Consider the following 12523-nt stretch of genomic DNA (forward strand, 5'->3'; position numbering starts at 1 on the left):
AGCTGAGGAAAGGGTGCTCTATAAAAGATCTTAAAAAAAATATTTCAAAACTGGGCCCACTGACAATGAACAGCAAAAGCAGGATCTCTTCTTCCTCTCAACAAAGTCCAGGGGATCTTAAGAGGAAAGAAAAGTCTTTTTCGTTCCTCCAGCTCTTTGTCTTGTGTGAGAGCTTCTAAATGATAGTGATTGGGTCATGGAGCTCTACCTACATCGAGTCAATATTCCCACATGTTGGGACGAACAAATCACACACAGGCTGCTCAAAAACAGTTGGGTGGTAATGTCTTAATATTGGGTTAAAAACCTATGAAGACCTAAATAGACATTTCTCCAAAGATGACGTACAGATGGCCAATAAGCACGTGAAAAGATGTTCAACATCACTAATTATTAGAGAAATGCAAATCAAAACAACAATGAGGCATCACCTCATACTGGTCAGAATGGCCATCATCAAAAAGTCTACAAACAATATATGCTGGAGAGGGTGTGAGGAAAAGGGAACCCTCCTACGCTGTTGGTGGGAATGTATATTGGTGCAACCACTATGGAAAACAGTATGGAGGTTCCTTAAAAAAACTAAAAATAGAGCTACAATATGACCCAGTAATCTGACTCCTCAACATATATCTGGAGAAAACTCTAATTCGAAAAGACACACACCCCTCAATGTTCATAGCAACACTATTTACAATAGCCAAGACATGGAAGCAACCTAGATGCCCATCAACAGATGAATGGATAAAGAAGATGTGGTATATATATATATATGATGGAGTATTACTCAGTCATAAAAAAGAATGAAATGATGCCATTTGCAGCAACATGAATGGACTATCGCACTGAGTAAGTCAGACAGAGAAATACAAATATCATATCACTTATACATGGAATCTAAAATATGACACAAATGAACTTATCTACAAAACAGAAACAGACTCACAGACATAGAAAACAAACTTATGGTTACCAAAGGGGAAGGGCAGGGAGGGATAAATTAGGAGTTTGGGATTAGCAGATATAAACTACTGTAGATAAAATAGATAAACAACAAGGTCCTACTGTACAGCACAGGGAACTACATTCAGTATCTTGCAATAAACTATAATGGAAGACATTATGAAAAAGAATATGTATATGTATAACTGAATCATTTTGCTGTATACCAGAAACTAACACATGGTGAATCAACTATGCTTCAATTAAAAAAAACCTACATAATAACTCATAAACTTGAAGCCCAAGAAATAACACTAAAAAATGAATTCTCACTGTGTTTGGTCTGAAAAGAATTCTAATCACCATGGAGTACTTAGCGGATTCTGCATATGGACAAAGATATTTATGTATGTTAGTGTGTGTGTGTCCTCTACATGGTGCACTTCATATCCACCCATACTCACCATTTTTGGTTAATCAAGTAGATGCAGATAGGGTAAGATGGAATCTCTATGAGGCCAGACAGGGCCAAGTTGGCATAAATATTTCCACCTAGATCACCTGCACTGAGAGTTAGGCCATAATACACCAAGCTGCACACAAACCTGCAATTGGGGGTGAAAAACAAGAAAGACAATGAAAAAGCCGATAACGATCTACCAGAGACGATTCAAATCCTGGTTCAATAATGCCATCCGGCTCAAGCAGTAAGCCTGACTCTCCCACTAAGCTTTCTATCCTAATATAATTTCTATACTAGGACAAAATAAAAGTAAAGGGGCCTTGGAAATGATTTGAGCTATATCCAGATGCTCTATAAAGCAAATGTGTGGCCAGCTCCTGACAGAGGAGACATCGCTTGTGCTTTCGTCACACTTTTCTGCATTTAAATGAAGACAGTGACTCTATTCTTACTGTATTTAATTCAACAACTTATAGAACACTTGCCCTAGGCAATTGTGATATTATCGAAATGACTCTAGAATAAAGAACTCCCAGAGAGAAAGCCAACAGAGGATGGTGTTGAGAACAGATGCTGATTAGTGCCTGGGTTACCAGCGGGTGGCCTGCAGGCCAGGGTGACAGGGACTCTAACCCCTGACCAGGTTCTCAACCCCTCCTGGCACTCAGCAAGTGCATATGCTATAGACGCCCAGAACAGGAAAGAGAGGACGAGGGCCATGGTAGAGGCAGGCTCCTCTAGGATGATCAAAGACCTGCATCTATTTCTGTACGCCACCGCCGAAACACTGAGGGGGCGCCTCCTAGGAGGCAGGCATTGTGCCAGGCACAGAGCCCACGTCCCGCAGCCCAGGAGCTACGCTGGAGCAAGGGCCATCCGGAATAATAGGAACTTCTTCCAGAGTGAAGGGACTACAGTAGCCCCTGCTTATCCGCTGGGGATACGTTCCAAGACTCCCAGTGGATGCCTGAAACCTCAGATAGTACCGAACCCTATATATACTATGTTTTTTCCTAGCCATACACCTATGATAAGGTTTAATTTATAAATTAGGCCCAGTAAGAGAACATCCGAATTGCTAGCATGACTACTCTCGTGCTTTGGGGCCATTATTAAGTAAAATAAGAGTGACTTGAACACAAGCACTGTGATACCGGATAGTCGATCTGATAAGAAAGACTGTGACTAAGTGGCTAATGGGCAGGATATGCTGGACAAAGGGATGATTCAGGTCCCACGTGGGATGGAGCGGGAGGGTGCGAGAGTTCATCACGCTACTCAGAATGGCCTGCAATTTAAAACTTATGAGTTGTTTCTTTCTGGAATTTTCCGTGTAATATTTTCAGACTGCAATTGACCTTGGGTAACTGAAACCACAGAAAGAAAGCAAAACCTTTTGTGCCTAGGAAATTGCAGTATTAAAAATAAAACAAACTAGAATAGAACGAAAATAAACCCTGACTAGGCTTTGTTAATATACAAATACATTTTGTAAACCATAAATTTTTTAAATTAGTTTTTATTGCAGTATAGTTGCTTTACAATGTTGTATTAGTTTCTGCTGTACAGCAAAGGGAATCAACTATACATATACATATATCCCCTCTTATTTGGATTTCCTTCCCATTTAGGTCGCCACAGAGCATTGAGTAGAGTTCCCCGTGCTATACAGTAGGTTCCCATCAATTATCTATTTTATACATAGATCAATAGTGTATATATGTCAATCCCAATCTCCCAATTCATCCCACACCCCCTCCTTTCCCCCCTTTGTAAACCATAAATTTCTATACAAATAGTAAAAGACCTGGGCTTCGGAAGTTCATTAGTTTTTATGTTTTTACAATTCACTTTGACAAGTGTTTATTATGAGGAAATTCCCATTTCCTTCTCTTTTCCTTAGAAAAAGTCCAACGAGCTGCAGCTATGATGAGACCAACAGGAAAGGGAAAGCTTTCTTTCCGTCTCTGACAAAACAGCAAAATGGGCCAAATGCTCTGGGCTAGTAAGAATGGACCACAGGAACCAAGGAGAGGGATGGGGAGGGATGACGGACTCCTGGAGCTGGCCTGCTTAGTGACTCATCCCTCTCTGGCAAATTAGCCCAGGCAGCAGCTACTTCCCATTACTTCTCCCTGGGTGGAGCTGTCATTCATATACTGAGGATGATGAGCAGAGTCATAGCTGGGATGTCACGGGTAACGATGCAAGGTGACACTGAATTTTCTGTTTTCCCTGTCCCCGAGCACTTTGCCTGTAAGCAGCAGGCTAGACAACTTAAAATATTTTCCTGAAATACTTAAAAAATCCTTTCCATCTGCAGTAGAGACCCCCCCGCCTTACATAACGCTATTCCTAATGTGCTGTATGTGTTAGTGTGTATCTATTCTGCATTTAAAATAGAAATCCCAGTGAAGTAGTCCAGCAATGGAAACACACACACATATTTAAACTAAGTTGTGAAGGTAGCAAGTAGGGCACAAATAAACAGAGCCAGTTCAAGACACTAGAGGAATTGAGTTACCAGCTGGTGGTGAGAGAAAATGGGGAGAACATGGGCAAGGAAGGCCTATGGTCTCAGACTCCGTTTGCAGATTTCTTTGCTGGTAGAGTTGGTCGTTGGGATGCATAATTACAGCTATTCAAATCATTTCAATCCTGTTTATGGGCCCCAAACAAAATTTAAAATGCTTGCGTAATATTTAGCAGTATATTTAGGGCATCAAAGAACTATTTAAAAAGGCACTACTGTGGGAAATAACCAAAGGAACAGATGTTAAGCACAGAGGTATAATTTTACTCCCCAGTTAAGGTTTTCTTCAATGACAGATCCACAGAAAAGATTTTAGAATTTTATAGCATCTTCAAAAAGAACGGCAGTATGTGGAATGACACTGTCTCAGTTATCATGTATTTTAACATTCTGAGCCCGGGGGAAGAAGTTTATTTGAGAACAGCTCCTTTGGCCGTGTAAGACATAAAATAAACATAAACATTCTCCCTAGCTCTAAGTCTAGTTTGTTTTTCTGTCTCTGTTTTTTATCCCCTGAAGGCCAGAACCCCAAAGTTAATATTCCTGGAAAAAACAAAAACTTAAAAACAAGAAGTAAATAACCCCTAAGAAAGTAGATACTTCCTTCAAGGCAGAGGGTTTGACTGTCTACTTGACATGCAAATGCAGTTTTATGGAGCCTTAAGTACCTGAACATACTTTGTAAGGATTTCCTTAGTATCTCCTACGCTGCATTGTCAGGTTTGGCTTTAAAAAAACATGAAATAATGCCATTTGCAGCAACATGGATGGACCTAGAGATTGTCATACTGAGTGAACTGAGTCAGACAGAGAAAGATAAATATCATATGATGTCGCTTATATGTGGAATCTAAAAAAAAAGGGTACAAATGAACTTATCTACAAAACAGAAAAAGAGTTACAAATATGGAAAATAAACTTACGGTTACTGGGGGCAAGGCGGGGAGAGGGATAAATTGGAGATTGTTATTGACACATACACATTACTATATATAAAACAGATAACTAATAAGGACCTAACTGTATAGCACAGGGAACTCTACTCAATACTCTGTAATGGCCTATATGGGAAAAAAATCTAAAAAAGAGTGGATATATGTATACGTATGACTGATTCACTTTGCTGTACACCTGAAATTAACACAACATTGTAGATCAACTATACTCCAATAAAAATTTTAAATAAATTAATAAAGGCTCCCTTAATCTCCATGCCTCCGAACTTGTGTCCTTCATTCAACATTTCTTATGCATCTGTGATATTCCAGCACTAGGCTGGCTCAGTGGGGACGGTGGCAGCTGATGTGACCTGGCCCCTAACCATACAGGTGGTAGCCAGGGTTTGGTCGGGTGGGAAAAGAGAATCAAGATACAGAAAACTATCTTGGCAGTTTCTTATTCTCAATATACTGTTCCTTTTAGCTTTATATATACAATTAATTTGATATAAAATGACTCTCCTCTTTTCCCAAGTGAAAAATACAGGATTCTATGCAGGCTTCTTGCCAAATACAGGCAAACCATAGCACAACAGTCCTCTAGGCCAGTAAATATGATGTTCGTGTCCAATCCTGGACCAAGTTACATTTACGGCACTTTAACAGAATGAATAATATTAAAACCTATGGTACTCCACAAATTCTATGTATGAACCATCCATTCCTCCCCTTTCCACAATTTAATTCTTTAAATGGCACAATCTTGAACCATTCAGTGCGATTTACATTAATGCAGAGAACATTTTGAGGGCAGGTCAGAATTAGCCAAACTAGAAACTCGGGTTCAGAGAGGACTAATCTGTTCATTCACTGACTTGCACATATGGCTTTGAGGCTGTCACCTCACACTCCAAGGATCTCACTCCCACGAGGCAAACGTTCAGCCCACCTGTTGACTGAGTGAGTGGGGTTGCCATTAGAACGTGCTATCTAAGTGCCTGAGGCCAAAACCAAGGGCAGGTGCCTCCAAGTCCCCCTTAGAAAGTCTTCTGTCTCTGGTGTGCTTCCTTGCTTTCCTTTTTTTGGAGTGGGGAAGGGGGACCTAAAAATTTACATTAAATACCTCATAAGCAAAGATGTGCTTCTGACACCTACTTCTACAAGTTCAGTAAACCTGCCGCCAGGCACCATCATTTCCTCCTGGAAGGGGAGGATGCTGAGAAAGCACAGGTGAGCACAACACCTAAGCTGGGGGATCAGGGGAGGCTTATTTCTCTGAAAACAACTTCAGGCTGAAGAAAAGAGTGAAATTTTCTGTAACCCTGAAGAAATAACTGACTATCAATAACCTGAGCTGCAGGTCAACAGAAGAGCCCTTAGAGAGAATTACCAGATGAACATCAGGGTCAGAGTATGCCCCAAGAGGACCCGGTAGCGGAACAGGTCCAGGACACTTCCCGTCTCCCTGCAGCTCCTGCTGTCCGGGTGTGTTAGTGAGAAGGTACACTTGAGCTGGCGGTTCCTCTTGGCGATGAGGTGCAGCGCGGCTTCAGCCTCACGCAGTCGACCCTGGGAGTATAACCAACGAGGTGATTCAGGAATGAATCTGAAAGAGATGTCATCAAAGGCTGTATATTCGTATAGGTACACGTGCACCAGAAGGAGACAAATCACCCACGCCGTACGTGGTCCCCAAACGACAACCGGATTCCACGTTAGGTCTAAGGCTTGACTCTCCCAATGACACGTGGAAGAGAGAGAGGGCTGCTGTCAACAGCTGCCATCATTAAATGATGGCCTCCTTTACGAATGGAAACCAAAAACACACTCCCAAAATTGCAGTAAAAAAGTAAACAGTATGCATTTACTTTTAGGTAAATGTTAATATATGAATGGCAAGTTAAGTTTACAGTACTGAGTAATTCTTCAGAAAGCATGTGTCAGAGATATGGCTCTAAATCATAGCCAAGTGTTGTTAGAATAATACTGCAGAGTGGGTTTTTAAAGTTCTGAAAAAGCCTCACAAAGAAGATTAAAATCTCTCTTATCCATCAGAAAAGAATTTTTAAGTGTTTCAACACAGTGATATGTTATTAAAAAGGTAGAGTTATTTTAAGGCTACACATAAAAATGAAAAAGGGTTTATCACATCTTAACTACTTTTGAGCTTTAAAGCTTTAAAATACTCCAATCAGGGGCTTCCCTGGTGGCGCAGTGGTTCAGAGTCCGCCTGCCGATGCAGGGGACACAGGTTCGTGCCCTGGTCCGGGAAGATCCCACGTGCCACGGAGTGGCTGGGCCCGTGAGCCATGGCCACTGAGCCTGCGCATCCGGAGGCTGTGCTCCGCAATGGGAGAGACCACAGCAGTGAGAGGCCCGCATACCGCAAAAAAAAAAAAAGAATAAAAGTTTATTTTCTGGTTAACCACTCCAGTTCCAAAACAACAGTTACTTCTTACTATAGCTACAAAGTACTGAACATTTCTATTGCCACTGATACCTTTCAACAGTTTCAAGACTTAGATATTACGTATCTTTTCTCCTCTTCACAGTTCTGCATACTCTTAGAGGACTTTTCAAAAACCAAAGGGTGGCAGGAACATGGAAGCCTTGTTTACAAAACACAACATCAAGTACCTTTTGATCTAATCTGATATTATTTTCCTAAAATGAAACTTGCATGAATAATACTAAAAAAGGCTATTTAAGGTGCCTTTCAGAACTCCCCATGCCTTTCAGTAAGGATAGTGTTGGCAACAAACACCACAGGATTTGGAACTTCATGGACAGCCAGTTCATCAATAACCATTTACTGAACACTTTCATTCTGTATGGAGCAATGTAATAGGTGCTGAGAGGAAAGACACGGAAACAAAAAAGCAGGCATTTTCCCAGGAGTCCTGCTACTGGGGAGAGATTATTCATGTACAACATTTGGTTGTCAACAAAAGCAGGAACAAAGGCCTCTACAACATCCTGAAAAATTCTTTTATTTACTTTTTCACTGCTATCTGATGATTGTTACTAATACACAAGTGAATAATCAAGTAAAATATTGTTTTGTTGGAAGTTATGTCTGCCGATCATCACTGGATCCACCGGCCCTGTCCACCAGCCCATATGTGAGGTACCTATGTAAGACTACCTGATCAAGTCTAAATACAAATAAAAAGAATATAAGACTAGTGGGGTGAATAGAGAGAGTATACTTGGGATAGAAATATAAGTGAAATGCTAGAAAGTCTATGATAGTAAAAGTGAAAGTTGAGGAGCCCGAAGAGGAGTGAAAAAGGACCAACAAGGAAAGAGTCAAAATATAGGAAGTCATTATTATCTTTGGATAATTTAAGTCATTTTTCCCCTTCCTATTAAGCTTCTCTGTGTTTTCAGAATTGTTTATAGCAATAAAAATTACTTTTAAAACTATATAAATCATGTTTAACGATGATATGTGAGAGATATTCAGGTTTGGAAATCTGACTCTGAGTTAATAAAACGATTTCTACTTGGGAAAGGGTTTATCTGGATTATGTAAACTTAGGACCTGATATTTCTCCACATTTTGAGAAGCCTATAAGCTTCTCAGTAACGAAGCCTCACCTAGTTGCCAGTGGACAGATTTGGGAATATGAGTTCTAACACACGCTGACTGCACGTGCAAAACAGTAAGACATGTTTTTAAAAGAAAAAGCAGGCCCTTGAACATGCTGCCTGCTACATAGTGCTGTACTCACCTTTAGAAGCTGCAGTGCCAATTTAACAATGAGGCCTCTGCTCGAAAATGTCCTGAGAATTTCTTTAAAGGTGGAAAACCTTTGTAAATTAAGGGGGCACTGGTTTCTAAAGTAAAACTATCCAAATTCAAGTACTGTGAAAATAAGGAATTTTTAAGCTAAGTCATAATGTCTCTAGTAAAACAAACAAGGTATGTCTCTAAAATAACATGCCTTTTTCTGATGTTGCTGATGGCTAACGCAGGCTAATTCCAAAGGCTTTTCGTGCCAACATCTGCCCAGTGGATACGAGGCGTCTCCTGTGTGGAGGAAGGCCCAGAGCTCTGGAGCTGGGGGAAATGCAGCTGAGCAAAGAGCCTGTGCTATCAGAGAGCTCCTGCTTTATAAAGAGGACAGGCTCTGGGTGAGGCAGAGATAAGGGGCCACTTGAAGGGTGCCAGTTTAGTGCTGCAGAATTAAGAAAAGAAAGCGAATGACTGGAGGTCTGACCTGGAAAAGTGCGGAGGGGGTGGCATTTGAGCAAACTGGGAACGCTATTAACTAATAAAGAAGAGAGATGGGGAGGAGGGCGTTGAAGGAGCCGGCAAAAGCACTGAGTAGGACACACGGAGGCCGACAAGCCTAAGCTGTAAACTGGAACAGAGAGCAGCTTAGTGCGCCTGGAGCAGCGTGTGTGAGGTGGGGTGGGAGGGAACCTGGAGGCCGACCACAGCAAGCCTTACTTTCTAGGCCTGATGGAACACACATACATTGTGATTTCACATGCTCTTTTCTCGGCTTTCTGTTTTTCATGACCTGAATTAATTTCCCAGCGAGTCAATGTCCCCACCTAGCACTAAGCAGTAACAGACAGACGACACATTCTGAAATTGAAAAGCGGAATGGCTCGGATCATCCAGTGAAGTCACTCTGCTACTGAAGGAGAGATGAAAGCCAGCCTGATTAAGAAGTATGCGACTTATTAAATATTTAAAAAGAAAATTCGTGGGAACACTCTTTTTTTTTTTTTTTTTTGCGGTACGCGGGCCTCTCACTGTTGTGGCCTCTCCCATTGTGGAGCACAGGCTCCGGATGCACAGGCTCAGCAGCCATGGCTCACGGGCCCAGCCGCTCCACGGCATGTGGGATCTTCCCGGACCAGGGCACGAACCTGTGTCCCCTGCATCGGCAGGCGGACTCTCAACCACTGCGCCACCAGGGAAGCCCCGTGGGAACACTCTTGCACTGCTGGTGGGAATGTGAATTGGTACAGTCACTATAGAGAACAGTATGGAGGTTCCTTAAAAAACTACAAATAGAACTACCATATGACCCAGTAATCCCACTACTGGGCATATACCCTGAGAAAACTATAATTCAGAAAGAGTCATGTACCAAAATGTTCATTGCAGCTCTATTTACAATAGCCCGGAGATGGAAACAACCTAAGTGTCCACCATCGGATGAATGGATAAAGAAGATGTGGCACATATATACAATGGACTATTACTCAGCCATAAAAAGAAACGAAATTGAGCTATCTGTAATGAGGTGCATAGACCTAGAGTCTGTCTTACAGAGTGAAGTAAGTCAGAAAGAGAAAGACAAATACCGTATGCTAACACATATATATGGAATTTAAGAAAAGAAAAAAAAAGGTCATGAAGAACCTAGGGTAAGATGGGAATAAAGACACAGACCTACCAGAGAATGGACTTGAGGATACGGGGAGGGGGAAGGGTAAGCTGGGACAAGTGAGAGAGTGGCATGGACGTATATACACTACCAAACATAAAATAGATAGCTAGTGGGAAGCAGCCACATAGCACAGGGAGATCAGCTCAGTGCTTTGTGACCACCTCGAGGGGTGGGATAGGGAGGGTGGGAGGGAGGGAGATGCAAGAGGGAAGAGATATGGGAACATATGTATATGTATAACTGATTCACTTTGTTACAAAGCAGAAACTAACACACCATTGTAAAGCAATTATACTCCAATAAAGATGTAAAAAAAAAATGAAAATTCGTTGATCTACTGATATTTATATGAATGCTTATTAATTCAAGGAACTATACTAGGAACCCATTTATTCCAAAAATTTACAATACACAAGCTAATAAAATATGGTTAATTTTCCTTTCTAATAAAATTATGTCACTCTATTTCACATAACTAAATTCATTTCATAAATTTTGCCTTTCTAAATATACATTAACTATTTCTACTATATTCATTTTTGTACTTAACAATCCTCTTACTTTCAAAGAGAGGATGAAAACAGATTTCAGGCCAATTCCCACCAAATCTCAGTTAGTAGAACTTGAATAAAGGATTACTATATCAAATCGCTATCTGAGTGAAAATTCTATTACGGATATCTCTCACTTCACAGAAGAAAGGTGGTACCATTGGCTGAAAACTGTATTTATCTCAAAGATTTTAATGATTAAAATTAGAGGTCTGATACCTGAGGGGAGAAAACCTTTCAGAAGCACAATAAAACTTCTGGTGAAATAGGCCTAAGTTGGTGGCTCATCTTACAGCCTTTAGAGGACCATGGTGTGATACTCTGGATGAGTTTTTTGTAGAACCCTGCCCTGACCAGGGAATCAACCTTTTACTGCTTTGAGTCCATGCACTCTAAGGATTTCTCCCATATCTGAGTATCTTCCCATGTCCACATGAAGAGGCCCTGAAATTATACTCATCCGTGGGATGAAGAGGTGTCACTATATATTTAATATGCACAGATTGCTCTATAATATCATACCTCAGTCGCACCCCTAGCACGTGATCTGATCAAGCCTGAAGATCTTTCAGCTTGAAGCATTAGGTTAAAAAAGAAATTGGTACCCTCCATTGGCAATATGAAGGTTAAAATGCACTCTACTGAGAGGTTACTTTAAACAAGGGATACCTGCATTCTGAATTAATTAAGCATCTCTCTTCCCAGGAGCTGCCAAGCATTGGAGCGCTTGCGGAATTTAGTTCTTCACCAAAGTCAGTTCAGGCAAACTCCTGAAAGGGAATAACGCCGCTCATTGACCCGCATCCTCTTAAGACATTCCTTCTGCTTATTAAATTAAAAGTCTAAGAGGAAAAACTACTTACAAAGATAAGAGAAAGACCACTGTTCCCTGCAGGTTAACCAGAATGGCTAGGGTTCTCCAGGAGCGGACGAAGTATCCCAACAGGGCATACTGGGCGATGCCGACTGCGAAGAAGAGGCCACCGATCGACCCTAATTCAGGAAAAGAGACCTGTTACTGGGGAAAGGACCATCTGCAGCCCCATTTCCAACCCAGGTCACGGAGTCAATCCCTTCCTTGTGAGATGTCAGCAGAAAGAAAAACCTACACAAATATGCAGGATCAGATGATAAAACTAGAAGAGAGGCCAGGAAATTAGTGGAAAAGAAGGACGGACAGATGAAAAATACAAACCACATGTGGTCAAGATGAATTTTAAGGGCCTGCCCAAGTGCTTTCTGCATTGATGTTGTGCTGACATCCACCTGAACTTGTGGCTGAGGCTTGGAAATATCGTTTGCTACGTGGTGGGAAGGTTTCTAGGTCATGAGACTATGAAAATGCTGGGACTGCATCTTTAGCACAGGGGCTGTCCCTGAAATCCTTATCTTAAATCACAACCTACTCCCCAGTTCTCCCTACTGTCCTTCTCCACTTAATTTATCACCATCGTATATATCACCATCAGTTATATTTGTTTCTTGTCTGTCTATCCCAAGTAGAATATAAGTTCTATGAAGCGTGAATTTTTGTCAGCACACTGACAGAAAAAACATCATCTATGGGGTTGTTAAGGATCCTATGGTTTTTGAAATAAATGCTGAATGGGTACAAACCCACTGCCTTGCCCAATATACTGGCAAATTCTATACCTCTGACATACTTTCTGTACCTGCTACTATTA

At 41.2% G+C, this 12523-nt stretch overlaps 1 protein-coding gene across 8 annotated transcripts in view; it reads right to left on the minus strand.

The window, feature by feature from the left end:
- SLC22A15 (solute carrier family 22 member 15) overlaps nucleotides 1–12523 on the minus strand; it is an 82612-nt gene that overhangs the window by 23997 nt on the left and 46092 nt on the right. For 7 of the 8 annotated variants that reach the window (XR_009538819.1, XR_009538818.1, XR_009538816.1 and 4 more), the window contains exons 5-7: nucleotides 11702–11831; nucleotides 6267–6482; nucleotides 1407–1547 (exon numbers count right to left, since the gene is read on the minus strand). Coding sequence is in view for 3 of the 8 variants with exons in the window: in XM_060139247.1 (XP_059995230.1) it covers nucleotides 1407–1547; nucleotides 6267–6482; nucleotides 11702–11831 (487 nt within the window). In the remaining 5 variants the exon portion in view is untranslated. The remainder of the gene's footprint in view (nucleotides 1–1406; nucleotides 1548–6266; nucleotides 6483–11701; nucleotides 11832–12523) is intronic. The other variant, XM_060139248.1, reaches the window with a different exon arrangement.

Source organism: Lagenorhynchus albirostris, chromosome 2 (assembly GCF_949774975.1).
Source record: "Lagenorhynchus albirostris chromosome 2, mLagAlb1.1, whole genome shotgun sequence".
NCBI lineage: Eukaryota > Metazoa > Chordata > Mammalia > Artiodactyla > Delphinidae > Lagenorhynchus > Lagenorhynchus albirostris.